Source organism: Zonotrichia leucophrys, chromosome 6 (assembly GCF_028769735.1).
Source record: "Zonotrichia leucophrys gambelii isolate GWCS_2022_RI chromosome 6, RI_Zleu_2.0, whole genome shotgun sequence".
NCBI lineage: Eukaryota > Metazoa > Chordata > Aves > Passeriformes > Passerellidae > Zonotrichia > Zonotrichia leucophrys.
This window is the reverse complement of record NC_088176.1, coordinates 11,962,579-11,986,462: the sequence shown is the minus strand read 5'-3', so window position 1 is coordinate 11,986,462 and position 23,884 is coordinate 11,962,579. Positions and strand designations below refer to the sequence as shown.

General features: G+C 46.7%; 1 protein-coding gene across 4 annotated transcripts in view; it reads right to left on the bottom strand.

The window, feature by feature from the left end:
• The window catches only part of SH3PXD2A (SH3 and PX domains 2A), a 241,674-nt gene that overhangs the window by 167,397 nt on the left and 50,393 nt on the right, over positions 1 to 23,884 (bottom strand). For all 4 annotated transcript variants that reach the window (XM_064717417.1, XM_064717415.1, XM_064717418.1 and 1 more), the window contains exon 3: positions 7,492 to 7,567. In XM_064717417.1, coding sequence (XP_064573487.1) covers positions 7,492 to 7,567 — 76 coding nt within the window. The remainder of the gene's footprint in view (positions 1 to 7,491; positions 7,568 to 23,884) is intronic.

The following is a 23,884-nucleotide window of genomic DNA, read 5'->3' as shown; positions in this document are numbered from 1 at the left end:
TCTACAGGAAAAAAAATAATCACAACCTATTTTAAGCATGTGAGTATATAAATAAATCAGCTGGCCCAGCCAAAAGGCAAAGTGGGCTGAAAACAGATTCAAACACAGGTCTAGACTATTACTTAACTCTGAATCTCAGCTGGGCTCTTCTCTCCTGTATTGCCTAGGCAACTTAAATTTGAACACAACAAAGACAAGATTAGGTAGATAAGTAATATCCAGAGGGAATATCTAGAGCCTGTGGGTTCCAAAGCCATCTGAGTCCCTGGCAAGCTTGACTACTGTGTTAAAAAGCACTTTCATTGTATGGGCCATTTGTTGATGGATTGTGGGAAAAAGTCAGATTTCAGACCAGAGAGGAAGACAAGCAAGCCCTTATATAAAGTCACCCTCTCCCCAGTCTGTGGGTTGAATGCAGAATGCTCTCAGACTTGCTACATACCACCCACTTTAGATTACAGACTTGCAGAGTTATTTTTAAAAAGTAATTATAGTAGTAGAGGGCACTCTCATATGGAATGGCTGCCTGAGGAAATGACGAGCCCAATGCAGGTCAAACTGCTTTTCAAGTCTATAATCGTGTTTATTTATTGCCTTTTAAAACAAGAATCAAAATCCAACTAATTTCTGAGGAAAAACGTCTGTATATTTCCCCAAGGAGTCCAGGCAGCTAGACTATACTGAAAACCTTCCCTGGCCTTTCAGACTAGCATCCAGAGCTACAAAATAAAAATAAATAACCCCCATTAGCTCTGGCTTCAAGGAAACCCAGACCCAAATCCCTTTTCATTCTTTGTTTTCCCTAGAAACCGTGGCTTGATCATTACAAAATCCTCATCATGAGATTCAAGTAGTCTAATGAGAGGCACATCATGATTTGCATATGCTGATTTGTGCCCAGAGGTAGGTTTTGGTTGAGCAAAACATGAGCTCTTAACCTGTGTGAGAAGAGTGGGTTTATACAAGCCCCAGAAAAAGGTTCAGTAGCTTTTTCCTATTCCAGTCCTCCTTTCAGCTGTCAGCTGGTGGATTTTGGATCTGTTCGCTGAGGACTCAGGAGAGACTGAGGCAAGAGGACTGGGTGCTTGGGCAGATACCAGCATTATATTTCCCCACTTTTTCTTCCTTTTGTAATGGAATCAGACCCTCGATTCATGCCCTATTAATGCCCAAAGACCTTCAGAAGGCCCAGCCTGTGAATCAGCATGCAAAGCCAGCAGCCCCCTGCACTCCAGTCCGGGGGACTCCTTACAGCTCCGACCTCAGTGGGCAGCTCTGCTTTTCCACAGCTTTTTCAATAGGCAGCAGCCTTAGGGCATCCTATGACCTCACACTTGACGCCTTGTCTTCCAACCAGAAAACACTTAAACCCTAAAAATATCTCCACAGAGCCTACAGAAAAGAATAGGCCTGTTCCCCCCAAACCATCAATCCTGTGGAGGAACAGCCGCTTCCTCCCGGCAGGCCCCGCTCTCCCTTCAAGCCCGGAGCCGACAGGAAATCCATTCTCCTCTTGTGAGAGACAGGAGATGGATTTTCCACAATAGCTCTCCTAGCAAGGCAGAAAATAGAAAGACACAATAGAAACTGTGAACTCAAACAATAGGAGCTGCTGAAGGGCAGCTCACCAGAAGCTCAGCATCACCCAAGTCCTAAATAAGCTGGAGTGGAAAGAAGCCAAGGACCTGTTAGCTGTCTTCCTAACACAATATCCAGGCTCAAACACAAGTTGGTTTTAAACCTGGAAGCACTCTTCCCTTTCAGAGAACAGGCAGGAAAATGTAAAATACATGCATTAAAATGAAATTGCACTGCATTATGGAATGGCCCCCTAAAAGATTTCCGTAGCTCTTCAAGCCCCCAGCATCTCATGCCATGGTGCCATGGGTCACCTCTCCTCAGAGATGGGGACAGGGGACTGCAATGTTCACTTACTGCAGGTGGTGGAAGGGGACGGGGGCAGAGCCCCTCTTTCTTCAGGGAGTTTGTTGCCTCAGAAAAGCACAGCAGAACATCTTGGTTATTGATGTTACACAGGTAAGGCTCAGCAAACCAGACATCTGAGACTCTGTAGTGTGTGTGTCTATGCCTATCATGCCTGTAAGACTACCCCTACATATTAATGGAACACTGTTTCAAATAACTTAATTCATATTTTAATCTAAAACATAAGATGTGCATTGATAAAGAGAATTTTATCTGATCTCTCTTGGGTTTTTTAATCTTTATGCAACTTTTTGACTGGTTTTGAACTGCTGCAATCTTGTTCATTTCTGAGTAGGTCAGAGATAAAATTCTGAGGAATTCAAAATTACTCAAAAAAAAAGTTTAAATAACTTCTTAATAACTTGCTGCCCTTGGTCAGACTGATGAAGGACAGAATAATCAAAAATTAAAAAAAAATCTGAAATCTGCACATAAAATACAGCTAAGAATTAGGACAGCGAACGCATTTCCTTTTAAATGCTCTGCTACCAACCATTTCTCCAAGGGATAAAATGGCCTGCAATAAAAATACCTCTAAATTTCAAAGGCTCCTCCTTGGTCAGTGTGTGCCTTACAGTATCATCCCACTGCCTCCCAAGGTGGGCAGAATAAATGTTGAAAGCACTTTCCATGCACTGTACCCTGCTGAAATGCAGCACCTTGGACAAAATTACACATGGCCAAATCCTAATTTCGCTGGTGCTGGTCCCGATTGACACAGGCAGAACATGAATGGCTGGATCCGAGGGTCCCTGCGGTGCTGGCTGTGTGAGGATGAGCCCATCGCCTCTGCTCCAGCACACGATCTCTGAACAAAATCCTGCTTCTCCTCCAGCCCGGAGGAAAACAAAAGGCGAAAAGCTGGAATATACACAGGTGAGAGGCAAAAACCCAAACAAACCAACCCTGCTGTCATCGCCGTGGACAAAATTCTGCTGTTGCAAACCTGCCGAAGCCCTTTTCCGCAGCTGCGTCTTACCCAAAAGACAGCACTGGAAAGGGGAGGGGAAAAATCCAAACCCAACACCTCAGACCGAAACCAAGCAGCAGACACAAGCACCTGGGATGCAGTTCATCGGCGGATCTCCTTCCCCACTGCAGCAGGAGCGGCAGGAGCGGAGGTGAGGAAGGTCCCAGCCGGCATTGGCGAGAGGCTGCTCCCCATGCTCCCGCAGGTGCCAGGGGGAGGCTCCCGGCGGCACCCCCAGGTATCTGGGCGGCGCTGCCACGGCCGCCCGCGCCCTCTGCGAGCCAACCTCTCCCTGCCCGCAGCCTTCTGACTCACACGCGGCCCTGCCCTCGCTCCTCCGGCTCACCTGTGCTGCAGGAACAGCCTCCAGCAAACCCGGCTGCGAGACACCGGGGCTCCTCTGGGGAACCTGGCCCAGAGGTGAGGCAGCCAGGCAAGGCCTCCAGGCAGGCGTCAGCTCGGCCCACTCCCACCCTCTGCTCCCGGCAGGAGCAGAAAACAGGGCTGAACTCGCACCACCAGCAGGGAGGGATCTCTGCCGCTCTGTATGTGCTGCCTGTCCATGAAACGCCCCAGCAGGCACATAGTGTGTGCTCCCACTACCCACAGAGGAAAATGTCCCACAGATCTCTCTGAGATGGTGCCAGAGCGTTTCTCTTCTCAGGGGTAAAGCAGGTCAGCAGGACACTGCGAGGTGACAACAGCTGGGTGACATCTCATCCCTCATGCTGGCATCTCTCCAGTGCCCTGGGACACGGCCACCAAGCTACACTGGCAGCATACACCCCAAAATGGACAATTTCCTCTCTCCTCGCCCTAGTCAAGGGGGGAGGAAAACCTGAGAGGGGAAAAAAAAGGAAGAGAGAAGGTGCCTCTCTGGTAGAAGCTCTAAGCGCTGGAGGCAGGGACTGGAGCCTTGTTTCTCCAGCTGCTTGGCCAAACTGGTAGGGCAGCCTGCAGTGATGATCCTGCTCCCCTGGGATAGGACTCAGCTTCCCAAGAGTTAGGAAAACCAGGCACACAAAGCAGTCTCCTCAAACAGGATGTCTCCCTCTCCAGGCAGCATGGAAGTTGCAGAGCAGACTCTCATTGAGGATTTTCTCCTTCTGGCACATCCTATGAAAAAACCTCCTGATTCTTCAGTGGGGGTCAAAAGTGGTTTGAATCCAGCAGGGATCAAGCTGGAATCTGTGTGGGAAGTGCAAGGGGTTCCCATCATCAATGGCCAGCCCTCCATGCCATGGCAAGCCCAAGCCTCTCTCCAAGGCAGGGATCTGCAGCCAGCAGGGCACAATGATTTCATGCCATGCAGAGTGTTTTCCCCAGGGCTGCACTTTGGAAGATGCAGTGGAGCAAGAAGAGCTGACATCCCTCCAGCTTTGTCTCCAGATGGCTTTCCCACTTAGTGCCAAGAGAAATGAAAAACAATGCAAGCCCTGGAGTCTTGGGTCAACCACTGCAAAACTGTAAATCCCAGAGTTGCATCGCCCTGTCTCTGCCATTTCATTTGCCATTTCATGTGGTCTCCAGAAACTCAGGAGATGAGTCTTCTTCCAGCTAAAATTCCTTCATTAATTACCTCAAATCCCTGGAAAAGGTAGCCCAAATCCATATCCCCTTTTCTCTGCTGACACAGATGTAAAAGTACCTGACAGGGAGGGAGAAAAACTGCTCATTCACACTCCAAAGATCATTCTTCAGATATGCAGCAGGAGAGGTGATGGAGAAATCAGTGTATTGCAAATGGGCTCAACCAACAGCATCACTGATACATGCAAACAGCACTTGCCATCCATGCCTTCTTAGAGCAACAAACTGTTTTTGCTCTAGAGAGGGATTTTGTAGCAAATCTTATTCTGACTCTTCCACAGTCTCCCTCCAAAGAAAAAATTTCCTACCACCAGCTACAAAAATGCTCTCTGGCCAATCCACGGAGTTTCTAATGCAGTTTTCTTTTGCACAACTCCTCCCAATGCAGGATTTTCCAACATTAAAAAGGAAAATCAGAGAGAAGAATGGAAAAACTCATAGGAAGAAGATAAAATGAGGAAAGGAGACAAAAATATAACTTTTGCACTCAAAGTATGGTTAAAAAAATCACAAAAAAACTGAAGACAAGGAAGTCACTCTTGAAAAGTAAAACAAAACTACAAAATTGTCCACAGGACATTTTCTGCAGGACTACCTGGCACTGTTTATAATTTCCTTGCACCTCCTCATGGTACTGAAAGTCCTGTTTGTGTAAAGGAGAAGTGAGGGTAAATATATTTGAAGAATGAAATTGATGAAAATAAGATGAAGACTGGAGGAAAGAAGACCTGCACTTTCCTGCTGCTGAACTTAGTCTCTCCTTTGGGGGCAAGGCTCTGAACCCCATTACATTTTACTTGGTTTTACAGGTAAAAGGTCTCCAGCACAGTCAAGCTCTAATTATTATTTCATGAGAGCACCAACAAACAGGAGTTGCAGGATGGAATATGCCAACTTCCTAAGCCAGAGCTGATGAGGGGATTTGTCCTACCCTGCAAGTGGCACAGCAAAGCCTGGGCACTCAGAACACATGCAGAGCCACTCCAGCTTGGCTGGATCAGGCCCACAATAAGCAAGCAGGACCATAACATCTTCATAAAGCAGGATTTAAGTACAAACATCTGCCTTGCCATTTTTTAATTAAGGGAGTTTATAACTAGATATTCGTTTCCGTAATGCATGGCTCCAGCTGCAGAAATGCCATGCGTATTCTAATTTTGGCAGCCAGTTTATTTAACAGAGTTTGACATTGTTTGACATTTAGCTGAGTCACCTTGTTCCTGGGTAAAGCAACAAGGGCTGTTCAGCAGTTCAACAAGAAAGAGGCAGAGATTCAATATCAAAAGTAGAACATATATCACAGAAATTTTAAATTAAATACAGCTGAGGTCTATGCTGTTCTGGCAGCTTCTCTCTTTGGGACACTAAGTCAACCCAAATGTTTTCCAGATATAACTCTTCCCCTCAAGGGCATGTGGCACTACCATCTCCCTCATGTTCCTGGAGGGTGGGAAGGGTAGGAAGTGTTGTAATGGGCATATGGGGTTTATCTCACCCTCTGCAAATATCACCCACACATATATCAGGACATCCAAACAGTCTGATCTGCACAAAGGCTGAGGAGCAGCCACCTGCAGTCAACCAACATTTTTCTAGGAAAAAATAAAACAGGCCAGTGACAGTCAACACAGGAAGAACAAATGCTACCTGCAGACAGGATTTTCCTACAGCACCTCACGTGAAGCCATCTGCACTCCTGTACAGTGCTTTCAAGGACCTCAGAATGCTTTCCAGTGAGAAAAGCAGGCCAGCAGTATCCATCTTATCACAAAGAGGTTTCATAAGGTGATTTGGCTATGAGTTTGTTGGTGGTACAGCTACAAAGAGAACCCACTCTTAGACTTTTCTCCTCACCACCTTCCTCTGGCTACAGAGTCTGGATGCAGCACAGAACACTGCAGAGAGCAAACCCCGAGCCTGGAACTGCCTGCCACAAGGGAGGAGGAGGAGGCTGCCAAGACACTGCCAGGCCTTGCTGCCCTGCTGTGGCTCTGATCCTGGTGTTGTGTATTTGTGCTGCTGGTTATTAATTCCCTACTCCCCAATAACCTTGGAGATGTGCTTACCACACATCTGGAGCAGCTGCTTTGCCTGCAAAGAGTATTAGGGACTGCAGCATGCTCCTGGTGAGGACAAAGCCCTCCCATCCCAGCTTCTCTTCACAGACCTTAAGGGAAGAGCTGGGATCTCCTTTTTATAGAGAGAGACAGAAGAGACCTTTTAACAGGCTGAAAATACTTCACTTATCCTGGCAGGCAGTGCAGTGAGCCAAGCTTAGAGCCAGCAGCCAGAATGATGCAGGCAGACAATAGGGAGCTGGCCATGCCTGCACTGCCAAGAGCACGCTGTGGTCTGGCTCATCTCCCCCATGCCATCCCTGCAGCTGCTGCTGGAAGAAGCTATGTAGAAGTGTGTGCTGTTACCCTCAGGACAGCATATCCATCATGTTCACACACTCTACAGAAGGTGTCAGAAGGTCAGTGGCTCAGCATTGCAGAAATCCCTACTTGCATTTAACCTTCCTTCAGTTTCCTTTCTATTACAGGGACAACTCCAGTTTTTCATTCCTTATTGTACAGTAACAGTGTCTGCAGAGCTACAGCACCCAGAAATGACAAAGACTGACTGTGGTCCCCAGTGGTCTCCCAAATGGTGGCTGGAGCTCAGGCTGCCTGGCTGCAGCCCAAAGACACAGCCCCTCAAATCCCTTTGTGTAACAGGGCACGAGCCAACCTGAATCTCAACAGCTGAGGAAAGGTTCCCTGAGAGCCCTAAACTATTTTAGGAGGAGGTGCAGGTCTGGTATCACAGGGCTGTGTGGATGAGCTCCCAGGGAAAAGGCATTTATAAGAATGGTCACAAAAAGTACCAGAGACAGTAGCCAGGGAACTGCAGTCTCCAGCTGTTCTCAGCCATCTTATTTAGGGCTTTCCCCACAGCATTACCTGGTAGAAAAGGAATGATTCTTTGCTTGGGATCCTTCTGGCCTCCTTCAATAGGGAACTTGTCCAGAAGCTGCATCTGCAAAGGAAGCACAACAAACATCTTAGGGGGAAACATGGACCATTTGCATAGGGATCAAGGGACCTCTTGGTTTGTGTGTGGTTTAAGACAGAAGCAACTGCAGGAATTACTTTGTCTTGTTGGAGGGGAGCCTGTACTTTAAAAGGTATGATACAGTTCACTCCAAGAAAGGGAGGGCAAGTTTCTGGCAGCACAAAGGAGCTGGGATTGGGCCCAGGCAGACAGCTGAGCCCGGCCTTGCTGTCATTCTAAAATTAGGCTCCCAGTTTTTGCTACACACACGCCTTGTCTCTAATACACAGCCTGGCTAAGTGCTGGTGCAGCAACAGGTTTTACCTGTCCATCTGAAAGACCACTCTCCTAGCTAAAAACGCTGTTCAAGCAACCAGATTAAAGCACATCTAATAAAACACCTGCTCTGCTTTTATGGCAGTGCCAGAAAGACCCACTGCCCTTGTCCAGTAAGAAAGAACTCCTGTTCTCCCAGGGAGACAGAGATGGGGTTTTGGGGAGTATCTTCCACTTCAGTCCCTACATAGAGGACAGCAGGCAAGGAGGCCTCAGAGAGGAAAGCATCCCACAGAACGCCAGCACCATAAATGGCCTGAAAGCACAGCCCAAGGTGGGTGTGCTCCCAGCCCAGTAGCCTTTAGCACATGGTTTCCTAGCCTAGGAAAGCTGCATGTTGCTCTGACATTCCTAAAGGAGCTCTATGATGTATCCTCGGATGATGAGACCTGATGGACCAGTGCCACTGAGGCTGAAGACTAGCTGAAAGGCCTCAGGCAGAAAGATGCACCTGCTCTAGTGACACCTTCATGGACTTGCCCAAGAAAGACCAACTCCAGCCCTGAAAAATGCCAGAGCCTCTCATCTCTCCCATTCACCCTCTGTAACCTTTTGCTCTCATTCAGCAGTGGTGCTACCAAGACAGAGACCCAAATCTTCACATTCTGTTTAATTTCTCCCCGTGGTTCCTATGCATGATGTCTCTGTGCTGCCCAGTGTCCCCTCCCTACTCAGAAGCCCTGGCTCCCTCAGACAGGGGAACTCCAGAGCTCCTGCCAGCCCCAGGGCTCCTTTCCAACACACCAGGAGAGACAACTTTCGACTCACAGTCCACATCTCTTGTGGTGTTTGAGGAAGGCAAGGAAGGAAAAGCAAGCAGTAATGTTGCTTGCCCTTGCAGAACCCCTATCTCCTCACCTCAACAGGATCTACAGCTCAACACAAATAGGAAAGGTGGCAGCAAGAGCTGGGGAAAGGGAGGGGACACTCGTCAATCAGCATTTAATTTCATCAGTGCTACGCGCCCAACGGGGAGGCTGTGCAAGTTAAAAGGGTTTTGCTAGCTTGACAGATTTCCTTTTAAAAATAATTTTTTGCTAACTTGGGGAAAAACAGTCAGAATTTTTTTTATTATTATTTTTTACTGGTTTTGTTTTAAGCACGCAGAATCCTTCTCGTCTTCCACCGCACACAACATCTCCAGCGTTTTCAGCATATGGCACAGCAAACCAAAGATCAAGAGGAAACTCAGCAGTAGAAGCAACATCTGTGCAGAAGAAGGACTTAAAAGATCCCACATGTTTCCCCATCAGGGAGTCAGCCTGGTAAATAAATAGACCATGGCTTTGCGGATTGTTAGCTAACTCGCTTTTCTGCCTACAGAGACAGATATTTTATTGAAAATGGGATATTTTGTTTTCTTGTAGGTAGAGCTCTGGGTGTCTGAGGTCAGGCATGGGCAAGAGCTTCTTTCAAAGAAGAGGGGGAAAAAAAAGAGGGGGAGGGAATCCCCACCTACTGACTTCAAGTTTCACTGCTGCTACACTTTTAGCCAGGAAGGCAATTCTCACTTGACTACGTGGTGACTGATTGAAGCTGGAACTGATACAGTCAAATTCCCAGGGTTATTCTTGGAGTTAGATTAGCTTGGCTAATACAAGCCTTTTTAACCACATCAAGAGAGCCACAACATGTATAACTTAGTGCTATTTATCTAAAGGGTGGATATCAGCAAAATAGATACAATAAACTGAAGCTGGAAGAGTTTGGCTAAACTTTCCTAGACTACACTTTCTACCCCAGCTCTTGCCTCCACTGGGAAGGTCTGGGGGAGGCAGGGGCACTCCAGAAGCCATGGAACCTTCAGGATGTTAAAGTCAAATAAAGTGCAGTAGGAGCAGGGAGCCTTCCTCAGCACTTTCCTGCACCCAGTTCTGCCATTCAAAGCCAGAGCAAGTTAGAGCTAAAGTCCTAAAAAAGCAGGATTCTGTATCCTCCCACCCACAGAGAGGGATGCAAAGTGGAAGATGAGGAGGAGATGTATACAGGAGGAAAAAGGCACCAGTGGACTTGAATTAAACATCCCAAATCTTCCAAAGATGATGGAGTGTCTCAAGCCAATGCCTAACATCCCCCCTCAGCCCAGCTATGGTAAGAGGAGACAAAGGGAGTAGCTGGAAATTAAAAAGTTAAGGGCTGAACTACCAAAACTCCTCTTGGTAAGCACAGCCCTTCCCTCACATGATTAACAGACAAAGACCAATAAACAGATTTTCAGTTCTCTTAATTAAATGTCTGCAGAGCATCTGAAAGTCCAAAACTCTTTTGTCTGTGACAAATGTTTTTCCATTAAAGGAAGTTATTCTTGTTAAAACTGCAAATATACATATGATTGATGGAAAAAGCCCTGCACTTAATGCCCCAGGTTATTCTGCTCAGACATGGGCAGTCTCCACAAGTTGTTGCTCACATCTTTGATGTGTGACAGTTAACTTAGGGACAAAGTTTGCTAAATCAGAAAGCAATTCTGTCGCCTGGAGTGAAGTCATCCCAGTATGAAAGCAAAGAAGGGAAGATGCAGAGTCACAAAGAATTGAATTAGGGATGAAGTTTGCTTTGAACAGACAGGAAAACACAGCTGGGCAGTGCATTTTGGCAAAACTGGATGAGCTCAGTTCATCTGCTTGCAACGAGGAGGAGCCTCCAACAGCACGACTGGTGCAGCGAGCAGAAAGAAACACATAACCATGTCCCTGTACCACAGGGTGGAGGATCCCTTTGCAAACAGGGAGGGTATATGGAAACCAGGAAGTGAGCTTTCCATCCACTCAGGCAGCAGGTCTGGAGTCAGGCTGAACAAACACATCCCATTCTCACTTGTGGCACAACAGATGCATGAATAACTCACCACCAAAACCACCTCTCCAGCCTTTGCCTCTCCAGACTGCTTTTTCCTGCACAGTCCTGCTTTCTGTCCCAAGCACCTTCCTTCTTGCTTCTGACTAAAACTCCTTTAGAAGACCTGCTATAAAACCCTGTGGTCCAGATTATGACTTTCTTGCAGCAGTCACCAAATGATCATCAGTTAATCTAATCAAAAATCAAGGGAATTACTCATGTGAGTTGCTGCTTATTAAAATGAGCAGACTCAAGAGTACTGGCCTGCTCCACTCCATTCTATTTGGACATAAGCATGAAATCACTTGACTTGCAAGAATGAAATATTCCTATTTCAAAGTATCAACTCAACCACTTCCCCAGGCATCTTCCTTCTCATGTCTTCTGCTTCAGGCCATCTTTAGTCAAAATGCAAACATATCATGAAGAAAGAGCCTCTCCTGCACACAAGAACCATTTGGGTTTGCCACATAACAGCATCTTTGGTCATTTCACATGAGCTTGGCTGTGAAAATAAGATTGCACCCCTGTCTGCCTTGCAAAGGCAATACCTGGTTTAAAATCTTAATAAAAAAAAACAAGCACCCTTTGAGATGCTACAGGTAGCATCTCTGAGGATGAGAAGCCAAGCAGCTTCCTGATAATTTACCTACTACATTTTACCTATCTTGGTTAAATTTTCATGAGACAACATTTCCTTCTGCTGCACACATAAGGACTTACAGCACCCAAGACTAAGAGGCAGCTTCTCTTTGGAGGGAGAGGCTTGTACTCTGCTACAAGCCAACCAGTGCAGGGGACACGAACATTTAAACCGTTCAATGGCTAGGCCCTGTGGCATTTGCCAGTGGGAACTTTGTTCCTGGTTTGGTTTTGAGGTTTTGGAAGTTGGAGTCCAAATCCAACTCCCTAAAATGAATCCACTGAGCCTGCTACCTGACCTCCACCTATGCCTTATACCACAGACTGTAGATGGGTTCCTGATGGGCTGTTGGTTCCTCCCCTTCCTCCTTGCTGCAGTTTTAATTCCTCTGGTTAGAAGAATTAAGTTCTCCTCTTAAAATGAGCAAATGAGGATACTCACATAACCTCTTAGTGTGGAAATCTTTCTGGTTCCTTTTCAAGTGGATGCAGGTTTGCCCAGATAAAAATCAAAGCTCTGCAGGAGGTCAGCACTGCAGTCAAGGGGAGATTTATTTTTAAGACAAAGATCCTGAGGGTGACTTTCATGCAAGCCCCTTACTTTGGCAAGCAAAACAACATTCATTGCTGCAAAATTATAAAGGACTGTGACCTTCTGCAGGGAGAGATGAGGTCTCTCTCCCTTTCCAGGGCAACATTTACTTGTGTCCCAGAGAAAGAGCAGTTAAAAATCAAACCATGACCAAGAGCAGCAGAGTTTTTGCAAGGTGCCCCTAGAAATCCCAGCTTGCAACCTTACTCTTGGCCACTCAGGTGGTCCCAAGACTGCATTTCTTCCTACACTGAATGCCAAGAGGCACATCAGCTTCCCTTTTTCCAAGTGCTATCAGAAAATGCATTTTTCATTAAAAGTGAGGTAAGCTGACAATAACTTTAATTTAGACACCAATGGACTTGAAAGGTAAAGAATTAGAGGACAGTCGGGCATCAAGCACATCCCTTCTCACAAGGCTGATCTGATGTCAGAGTTCCAAGGAGGAAAGAAGGGCTACAGCCAGCTGGGAGACAAGGAAGAGGAGAGGAGGCATCCGTGCATGTATGGGGTTGTGTGCACACTTCTGAGAGAGTCTGCCAAAGAAACTGGAAGAAAAGCAAAGATTCTGCCAGGGATCTGAAACTAGTGATCATGGAACTCACACCTCAGCAAGAGGGGTTAAGGGCATCTGTAAATCAGAAAAGACTGAAAGTCTCTAATGCAGATAACACAAGTTTAGAAGAGGAGGAAAGGTAAGATACCAGAATAGGAGCTATTAATTAAACCCCTGAGGAGCTGCAGTAATTTCCTTTCATTTTGAAGCTGGAAACCAGCTGTGCTGCTTGCTGAGGGGATTGATGGTTTCAGCATCATCAGCTATATTTTGAATTATGAACCATGTGATCTGCAGGAAAGGGAATGGCCAGGATGGGTTTGAATTCTGTCATCTGCCAGGGTTTTCTGGTGGGTAAACCTCTCTGTTTCTGTCTCTGGTTTTGCACCTGGAAATGTGAGACAGATCTCAGGTAGGTGGCATGAGATGTAACCAAGAGCCATCAAAGGCTCTCAGCCTTAAGCTGCAGAGCAGGAGACAGAGACTGAATTCAGAGGAACTACACTCCTCTAAACCCAGCAGGATGGAAGCAAATGGAAGAAATATTATTGGTGGTTTTCAGATGCAATTATCCTCTCATTTGCAGGCTTGTCCATTCATAGCATATTCCAAATCCTGGTTAACCAGGGAATCCAAAGGGGTCTTCCACTTAAGGAAGATGGTTGGCCCCCATTTCCAGAGAATGGATCTCATGCTGCTTGGTAACATACCAACATTTAAATGTCAGCAGGTGAACACAAGCAAGAGAGTGGGGAACACAAGAGACTACCTCCACAGATTCACCTTCTACATACTGGCCTAGAGAAGACCATTTCTTCAGTTGTTTGGTTTAAGAATAGGTGTTCTGCTAAGGTGAGTCAGTGGAGCACCCATGATGTAAGGAAGGACCTCACTTACTCCAGCTCAGGACCATACCAGCTGAGATCAATGACAGGAGATACATGGCAGGGAATGAAACCTCTGCTGCTGGGGCAGCAAATAGCTCCACAGCAAACAGCTGTTGGACAGCTTTCTCTGGATTTCTCTGAGATTCTTTTTATTCCTCCTCTGCTTCACTGTCTCCCAGGGACAACAAACCAGTTCACTGTCACAGACACAAGACAGCAGGAGGCCTGCTTAACTCCCACCCCTTCAAAACTGGCCAGAGCAGAGCTGTTCCTGAGCATAAGAACAACTAGGAAAAGTTTGCAAAAGATCTTTGGGTGAGGACATGGAACAGACTGAGCCTAGGGGAGCTCATCTGTTAGCCACTCACACATAGAACTGACATCTTACACAGCAGAAGGAGATGGAACTCCATCTCTTCCTAAAGCAGTAACGGGCTCCACAATGCAGCAGGAATAACTTTATCAGGCAGGCAGTGACACTGGCTCCCTTGTGGTGTTACATGATGCCACAGCATGCTATAATTCAATGCCTGAGAAGCAGCAGCAACTGCTTTCCTTTTATTTTTAAAGAAAAAAAAAATACAGCAAAAAGTCATCCGGATAACCAGCTGACATGCCTGACAATTACAGCATTATAGGATATGTTCTGAATTAAATATAGTGCAATCCGTGAGAAAGTCAAACAAAAGCAGGAAAATGCATATAAAATAAAGAGAACAGACATTTACAGCATGGTGTAATCCTCAAAGGGAAAATGCCTTTCTCAGGTCTGAAAATTTCCACAAGACATCTTGGAAATCTTACAAATCTCTCAGTATCCAAATAAAACAGCCAGGGGAGGAAAAGGCAGGGAGCAGAGACTGGGGGTCTCTCCCCAACAAGATCCATCAAAAGAGGGAGTGCTGTTTCCCAGCTGAGACATTTGGTACTTTTCATAAAGAAATGCAGCTTTCTCTAAAGGCTCCACAGAACTAGCCAGGCTTTGTGGCTAACACAGCCTGGCAAAACATTCAGAGGTGCTGGTTGGGGATGGCAGAGGAGCTTGGTGCATCTCTGAAGAGCTTCTTAGAAAGCCCACACTGTCCTTTCACAGAGCAGCTATTGAAGTCTCCTGCCAGAAGCATTTTCTTTCCCCAGTGCTAAATTAAACTGGCCTCATCCAACTTAACCACACTGGAAGATGCTTGGACAAAGGCTACTTCTATACTTTTCCATCTATCCACGGTGATTACACGTCCCCTGTTACTCTGGTATCTACAGAGGATTTGTCCCAACAGCATCCCTGGGAAGTAAGGCCATACCACAATGCCTGTTTTGGAGAGATGAATGCTGCAGTTATGTGGCACCACAGGGTCATGCAGAGCTGTGAGAGCCATGCTGATGCCCTGCCCCATCAGGTCACTTAGCTTCTGGGGAAGGCTCATAATTTTGTGATGGGATGCAAGAAATTTGTTTGATTTTTTTTCCAGAGCCCAGGCACTCAGGCTGCACACCCTAGTCATCTTCTAAAGGATCACTGCAGGTCACAGTAAAAATCCTGTCTGGAAGAAAAGCTAACTTCAAGAGAAGAGCATCTTTCCTTACATTCTGCAATTTTTTATCCTTACAAAACCCACAGGCTTTAAGGGTTCTTTCAGATTGCACATAAGCAGCAGGAGACCAGCGTGTCCCAGTGACAGACACTGCAGCAACAGTGCCCTTGGACACTCAGCTCTGGCCTTCAGACAGCAGAACTGCATCTGACAGCACTGTCAGAGCAGCAGTTCCAGTTTTAAACACAATGGCAAGTCTAAGAGCTTCACTGAAAGGGAGCAAAGCACCAAGGTCACGTCCATTAATCACTGCTTCCTACATCACTTGGGTGTTTAAAAAGTATTTACTCTCTATCTTTTTTAAATTTCAACCCTTTCAAGCCAATGACTGAAATACACTACGACTTTAGGGTTTGCCAGTTCACTGAGTTTACCAAGCCACTCTAAAGACCTCAAAATGCAAGAACTGAGAGTGCCTGCCCTAAATTTGTGCAAGTAAGAGCCTCTCAACTCAGCCCAGCACAAAGGCTGGACAGATTGGTAGGAGGCTGCAGGTGTTTGAAAAACCTTTGGGTCTTTAAACAAAACCCCGGGCAGCAGCACCAAACACTGCATTGCAGCTGCAAGCAGGGTGCTTTTGAGTATCCCAAAAGCAGCACAAGGGCCATGAGCAGAGTGCTGGTATCAACTGCATCCTTACTGTTAGGACACACCAGATATTGTCAGCGTGATTTACAGGTTGTTTTGGTTTTCCCACCATTTTGTTGAGTGCTGTCAGATCATCCAGGGAACCAAACTCCTGCTCTGCTCTGCAACATGACAGATTTAGGATGGCACCTTGTGGGAATGGGGGCTGGCCCCTCATTATTGGGTCCCCTTGTTTGCCAGTGTGACTCCTGGGTTCAGGCAGTCCCTAAAAGGGATGTCAGGAGCTGGAGAATCACACTGGTCATGCAATGGCCTCTTCTACCCTCCCTTATTCCTCTCTCAAAAAGAGACAGTGGATTTTCATGGGTGTTTTATGTGGTGACTACCGAGACAGCCAGACCCCATCTCTGCAAACTGATTCTGTTTGAACTGGTGCAAAGCCTGACACAGAATCTCTCTGAAACCAAATTTATACATCGGATGGTCATGGAACTTGCACCCACAGAATCCATTCTTAGAGAGTCTTCTAAGTTGCTCACATAGTGCTGACCATAGTTTTAACTAAACCCTGACAAAAACACACCCTCATTTAAATTGGTAGACTTTTATGAGTCCAAAAGAGTGCTTCCCTGCTCCCACTGCTAAGAGAGAAATGAGACTTTAGCTCCAAATGTATGAAACTTAATCCCTCTGTTTTCATAATCTACATCTCCTCTACAGCCTGTTAGCTTTGCTTGATATATTGTCCCCTGGAAACCATGAGTAACTTCAATATTGAAAACAGAAACAATAGCTCCGAACACAATGGCACATTTCACTTCACAAACTCCATCTGAAATGGTATCTACTCATCTCTGTAGGACACTTCTCATAGCTCTGGGGAGAGCATCTGCCCGAGGAGAGCGGCCGCCCAGCGCAGTACAATGGGGAATCCGCGCCAAGCACAACACAACCACAGGTTTTAACTCCACGCTGGGAGGAGACTCCTTTGTCTTCTTTTCTTCCTCCCTCCCCACCTCCAAGCCCCAAGATGTTTTGCCTGAGTATCTGGTTCCAAATACACGTGCATCTCATCTTTGGGAGGATTTAGAAAGGAGTTCAGACAACAGATCCCACCACCTAAGCAGACAGAGGTGACATGTAAGAGATACCTTGCTGCAGCCTCCAGGGAGGTAACAAGCAGCCAGCAGGACAGGTTTCCAAGAGCTCAGAGGCAGCTGCCAGCTTTACACCCCACCCCAGCACAGGCCCTTCAGCCCAGGCACTGCCCAGCCTGGGTGCTGTGCTGGCATTTCCCCAGGATGCTCATGTGGCACACAGGGACAGCAGAGGTTGTCAGTGCATGGGAAGGGCAGATTCCAAAAGCACTGGCTGTCCAGTTGGGCTTGCAATGCAGAGAGGAAAGGATTTACACACTAGAATACAATGTGAGAACAAACCCAGGTTTGCAACAATCTGTCTTTACTGGTGCCTACTGTAATGGCATCTCAGAGATTGGCTTCTCTCTGTAGATTTATTTCTGGACAGGGGTACAAAGTTCATTATGTCAAAAATCTGTATTAATCAGCCCTTCCATCACTAGCCCAACCACACAGCACAGGCACCTGAGCTGCACAGTCAGACCCACACCAGCTCCTTCTGATCCCTGCCCCAACATGCAGCATGGACAACTTTCTCTCTTTAAAAGCAAAAGGGGAATTTGGGTAACATCTGAGTTCATGAAGTCCATACCCAGAAGGAGAATCCCAGGTGACTCGGAACCAGAGCAGTCCCAAAGGACTCAGCACCCTACAAAGGGAGGCTAGGACTGAAACCTTATTTTTGTAACTACAAGTCTGCCTGAGGAGTTTCATTAATTGAATTGAGAGCAAAAGCAAACCCTGGGAAAGGAGAGAGGCCTGGCTGGTGGCCATGGCTGCTGCTCAGAGCTGGGTGGGCACTCCAAGTGTTTACAGGGCTCCGTGTTACGCTCTGCATGCTCCAGCCCTGCCCTGGGATTTCCACTCAGATAAAAATCATCCATCCCTGGACTCATTCCTTGTGGGCCAGATGCTGTTCTGTGTATCATACCAACTAATCACATGTAATGCTTGGCAGAGTTTGAAAAGCATCGATGGAGGTCTTTGACAGCAGTAGGGGTTATTTTGGTCTTTTTTTATCTCAGTAGCTTTTAAGTGGCACAGGCACATTGTCAAGAAATACTGTCAGGGCTGTGACTTTTCCAAACTTGCTGATGAGAAAACAGCTACAAGTTGTGAGGGAGAAAGAGCACATGGAGGCAGATGCTTGCATCGAGGAGGAGACAGACTCCTTCCAGCTCTGTCCTTCCACAGGAGGTTTCCTGCCTGCATTCCTGCCTGGTGCCATTTGCAAGTCCTGATGGTGAGAGCATGGTCAGCAGCACCAGGTGCACCCAGCACATTGTTAGCCACCACAGGCAGCACAGTGCTGCCTTGCAAGCCAGAGCTGCTGTGCCCATCCCTTGTCAGGGCAGCAGCAGAGCTTTAAGCCAAGGGTGGCCACAGGGGCTGAGCACCAGCACCCATGGGTGCAGAGGCAGCTGGGTACATGTCCAGCTGCTCAGGGAGCATTTATGACTGCTCTCCTCTGGCAGATGCTCTTCCAGGAACACAAGGAGCAGTGCAGCACCAGGAACAGTTTGTACTTAACTAGGCATGTTCTCAGTCATAAAACAAAAACACAAGTGTTCTCCAGCCTGCTGGCCACACATGCACACCATGGTGGCCAGCTGAGGGGTACACATTGCATCTGCACTGATGTGAGATGTGCTTGGGTGATGCAAGGAAAGGGTGCTGGGGAAAGCAAGCACAGGAAATTGTAGCCACAACAACTCATCACATCCAGCAGCTCCTTGCAAATATTTCTATGGGGAAGAAGGTGAACTACAAACTACTTTGGTGGGCAGGCTGATGACCATCCAGGACATCCAGCAGGGATGATGCAGATTTCTATGCCTTTCCACATCTTGTGACCAGCTTTAGAAGCTGGATGGGGCAAACAGGCAGGGCAAACAAGCACAGCAGTCATTTGTGCCCTGCTGGGCACTGTGCAGGCATCCTGGACTATTTCTCATCCTCCCTGTGGATTTGCACTTGTCTATTCTCTCCTCCTCTCCATCACACAAAGCCACAATAAAGGAACATCAGAAAGATGTCCAGACTGTGGAAATATCCTCAAAGTGTGTTGAAAAGTCCAAGCCTAGCCAACAAGCTGCAGATACCACACAGCTCTCTTCTGCCCTAGCCCCTGGCTCAGGTAAAAAATTAACATTTCACAGATTCCTCCTGAAATTGCATTTAAGATATTTTGTCACAGAAAGCATCCAGGAAGGCACTAACTTGCATCAAAGAGATTCAAGCCATACCCAGGCCTGTAATTCCCCTATGAGCAGCAGTCAGGCTGTCTGATGGCACTGCCCTATGAGACCGGGCTGCTGGTTTTGAAAGCGCACATGATCCTTGTGTCCTCCATGGGGTTATCCATCTTTATCACCTCAGCATCTTGGCTGCAAGGAATCAGGTCTAGAGAACTGCCATCTGCAGAACCCAGCACTAGGAATTCAATTAAACAAATAAAAGAAAAAGATACCAAGAAAGAAGTGAAGTGAGGAGGAGGTGGGAAGAGGAATGACACATCAACTGCTTTCTACCAGGCACAACCAAATTCAAAAATTTGAGTTCCACATATGCACCCTGCTGAGAGTAAGAAAAATATCAGAGCACAGAATGGCCCATTTTCCATCAGAAAGCAGGACACCATCAAAGCACACCTACTGCCAGCCTCCCTTTGTCATCAAACAGGGGCAGAAAAGGTGTGGGAGGGCATCAACTACACTGCCATGGCCAGCACAGAGAATGCTCTCTGCCAGCAACCCAGATGCAAACTTATCTTGCTTAATTAGGGCTTCCTTTGGCTCAAGTAACTGACCAAATAAATTACACTTCCAGACACACACAAATAACTATTTTGCTGAGCCAGGTGCAGACAATTGTTTCTAGCCCTTCATCTGGGACTGGTGCATGTCTCTGCATGAGGTCCGGTGCCAGAGAACATTGTGCTGGCCAAGAACCTGAGAAGGAAAACTTGAGAGTGGCTGAGGAACAACAGAAACAAAACTCAGAAGAAATTTTTTCCACTCTAACAGGTGCAGAGATGTGATTAAATGTGCCTCAAAACTCAGGCTTTCAGCACAGCCTGAGCCTCACACTGCAGATTCAAAACGAGCAAGGAGGCTTTGAAATCCCAGCCCTGCTTTGAACCCTGCAGATCAATATCAGCCTGGAGAAGGATTTGAAGCCAGAGGAAGATGCTCATGTTTCGAAAGGGGAGGCAAAGGGGCTGCTCTCCATTACAAGAGAAACTGCAAGAGCAGCTTGGATAGGTGATCCTCTTGCCTGAGTATGGGACTGAACAGCATTAAACACTGCAAATACAATAGAGACTTGAAAGCAAAAACAGATTTTCCTTCCTAACCATTCTGAGACATGCAACAAGGTAAACTGCCAGACAGCTTCACTTGCCTTTTTGTTAAAACTGAGCAAAGGAATAGGATTCAAACACCAATGCTGCTAACAGATGGGCTGACAGTGTAATAGAATCTCATCCACTTAAAAGCATCTCTCAAATGTCAGAGGTAGAAAAAGAACTCCAGACTTCATATCCTGACTCTGAATGAGTCCCTCAAGGTATTGCTTCCATATTTGATCCATGCAGAAAGAACCTATTTCTATCATCAGATAGAACATAGAGAAAGAAGGAAAAACTGAGATGAGGAAGAGATACTGCTGGAGAATTATGGGCTTGATTCTGAGTATAATGCTGACTTGCAGGAGTCTGACAGTTCTGGGACATGTGCAGGTGTCCTGTGTGCCTACAAGCAGATAAAAAAAATAAATATATAACTACTCCAAAAAGCAAGAGAAAGAGCCAATTTCTGCAAAATCAATGATTTCTAGGATGCAGAGGCCACTTTTCCATGGTTTGGAACTCAAGTAAAGGTGAGGTTTTTTTCATGATGCCACTGAATTTTCAGGCACAACTGAATTCCCTTCCCAGGAAAACCTCTCTTACACCTGCTTCCCCAGCTGGGAAGTCCAGGAGCCATTATGGCTCCCCACTGATAGCAGTGAGCATACAATGATTAGGTAGTTAAGGAGCACCTACAAACTGGCTTATTCTTTACTGAGAGGGCAGTGAAACACTGGAGCTGACTACCTAGAGGAGTGTCTGATGCCCTAAGCCTCCCAGGAGTTAAGAGGCACTTAGACAATGCCCTTAACTTGCTTTAATTTTTGGTCAGCCCAGAAGTGCCCAGGCAGCTGGGCTACATGGTAATTTTATGTCCCTTCCAACTGGAATATTCTCTTCTAATAATGAAGGCCCATAGCATGGACATACAGCAAGAGTTTCTCTATGTCAAGATTATGACAATCTCAGAAGATGAGAATTTTCTGTGAACTTTACTGTCCTTGGAGCAGAGCCCAATACTCAGGACTGAATTAAAAACTCCACATAAGAACAAAATTATCAGAGTTCTTGACATGACCACAGACACCACTGCATGTGGATACCTGACAGCCACATGTTAACTTACTCTCTCAAATCCATGGGAGATGTCTGTCTTCCCAGCTGTCCCCATCTCCCTTCCTTACATTGGTAAAATACTGCTGGCAATGTAACACCCTGATTTCAACAAAGAGCCCCCAAATTCAACTGATCACAGTGAACAAAGGTGTTATATATTTCAATTTATCTTGCAGCTTCTCTTGCCTTTTCTAGCCCCTAACACCAGACAGATGTAGCTCTGCTCAGAGCTGCTACGTCCTACTGAAATACAAATAAATGAGCAGGCTATTATGAGGGAAGGAAAGAGTTAGTTTTGCATTCTGAATATTGACTTATCTGAGAGCCTGGTGTACTTGAAATCAATTTTTTGAAATATATTTAAAGGGCTCTCTTTTATAGAGGGACCTTGTAATGACGTGGAAAATTCACAGCTCCCAACATCAAGCCATGGGTGGAGGGAGTCTGGAGTATGAATTAAAAATAATGTGTCTGTTTGCAGAAATTAGCAGCACCGATTTAAATCCACACTCCCCTCCCTCCTCAAATAATCACCCTGTGAACAGAGGTGGTTTATGGAGCCCTCTGGAAAATGTTCCTCATGGCCTCCATTCCGGACCCAAAATAAAATACATTACATGGCAGCAAATACTTCACCAGGGTGCTGCTCTCTCTTCCCCCAGCCCACGCCTCCCATTTGCTGCTCATTAAATGAAACAGCAGGTGCTGAGACCACAAGTGCAGCAGGGCTGGAGCGAGTGCAGTGATTAAACCCCCCTGGAATGTCTTCTTGGAGAGCTGCATCTTTCCAGGGACCGGACTCTTGGAGGGAAGATGAGATCAGAGGCGAGGGCTGGGTCAGCCTTGGCTCTGAGCTCCACGATCAGAGGGTGCTTTCGAAGGACGACGGATCTCTAGAGACATCAGGGCTCTGAGCGAGGTGCTGGCATCTCTGTTTAGCCAAACCACCTTGCCAGCATCCCTGCTAGCACACAACAGAGTGTGCTCTGCCTCTGGGCTGGAGACTTCTCCTTTCTCACCCAGCTGAGAACCATCACAACAACGGAGAGCAGCCTGCCCCATACCCAGGCATGTCTGGGCACCTCAAATCTTCAAGCAAAGATTAGCAATGCAGTCCCTGAGGCAGGAAGCCTCCCTGGGTGAGGCTAGGGAATGGATGCATCACAAGCCAGAGTGCCAGAGCTGGCCAGGAGAGCTGCGGGTTGTGTCTGAACACATGACACACCAGGTCACGCTAATGAGATATTCCTAGTTGCCACCCAGAGCAAATGCCTGCAAGCCCAGAGAACAATTTTGTAACTCACTCTTTGGGATGTGTCCTTACCCCATGACTCCTGGCACATCCATTTACCCACTGCCTCTGTGCTGCAATCTCATCCACAAGGTACTCTGGGGACACAGCATGGACTGAATCCCCCCAGTTCCTTCACATGAAAAAGAATGCTGGCATTCTTGCTGGCACCAATGCCATCACCAAGCAGGGACCAGAAATCAAAACGAAAGGCAAATGCTATTCTGTTATTGACAGGGCAGACACAGTGCTGTTAAGAAATGGACAGGCATAGAGCAAGGGGCATTTAGGGGCAGCCAGAGCTGAGCAGCTCATCACACCAGCTCTTCCTGCATCCTGCTCTGGGGCCTCCTTGTTTTTCCCTGCTCACCATGCACTCCATCAACATCTCCCTCCCATCCCAGCATGCCAGTCTCACCCAGGTGACTTCCCATGGAGACAGGACAGGATAACTGTAATCACCCAAAGGCCACCAGTGCATCCTAACTCAGAGGGACCCTAAACCAGTTACCAACTGGGGTAACATGGTACAAGCTTAGAAATAAATTCCTCATCCCTTCTACAAATTCCATTTCCAACCACAAGACTCCATAGATCCAGGACATAATCCCAAGAACTAAAAGCACTATTTATATTTCTGCTGAGCACTTAACTTCTGTTTGGTCACTCTGCTGATGTTTCACTTCTTCACCAAACCCTGTCAGAAATGGCTGGGGGCTCAGGGAGAGGAGAGGGAACGTGGCCATTACGGTCTGGCTTAGCTACTGTAATACAGCTAACATTTGGCTCTGTTAAAAACACTCCAAACCATAGACTTCAAAGCATTTCACAAATATTAATGAAAAAACTTTCTCCAGGAGGGCTGATTATAGCCCCCATTTTATGGCTGGGTATTTCCAGATAACCTTCCTGCCACACCAGAAGTTCCCCCCTCCTTCTTCCACACCACAGACTCCAAGCTCCTAATTACACAAAAAAACATTTCCACATTAAGGCAATGAAATATATTCTGACCTAAGAGTGGAACAGGATTCAGCATGAGGTTTCCTAACAACAACAGGCAGGAACTGACAGCCCTAGTGCTCCTGCAGCTCACAGCACACCCCTGCTCAGCTGGATAATCCTGGGCTCTCCCACACCCAGAACCAACCTGAAACTTCGTAGGACTTCTGTCTACCTTGGAAGCACCTTTTGCAAACTTTTCCCTTCACACAAGGATAGCCAGGGACCACCCTCATGGAGCACATCACTTGTTCCATCCACCTTATTCCCAGAATCCAATGACAAATGAATCTCTACCACCTCCTGAAGCACCAAATGCTGAATCCTACCCTTATGTGTAAGCAATGAGCACCCTCTAACCCTCAGCACAGTAA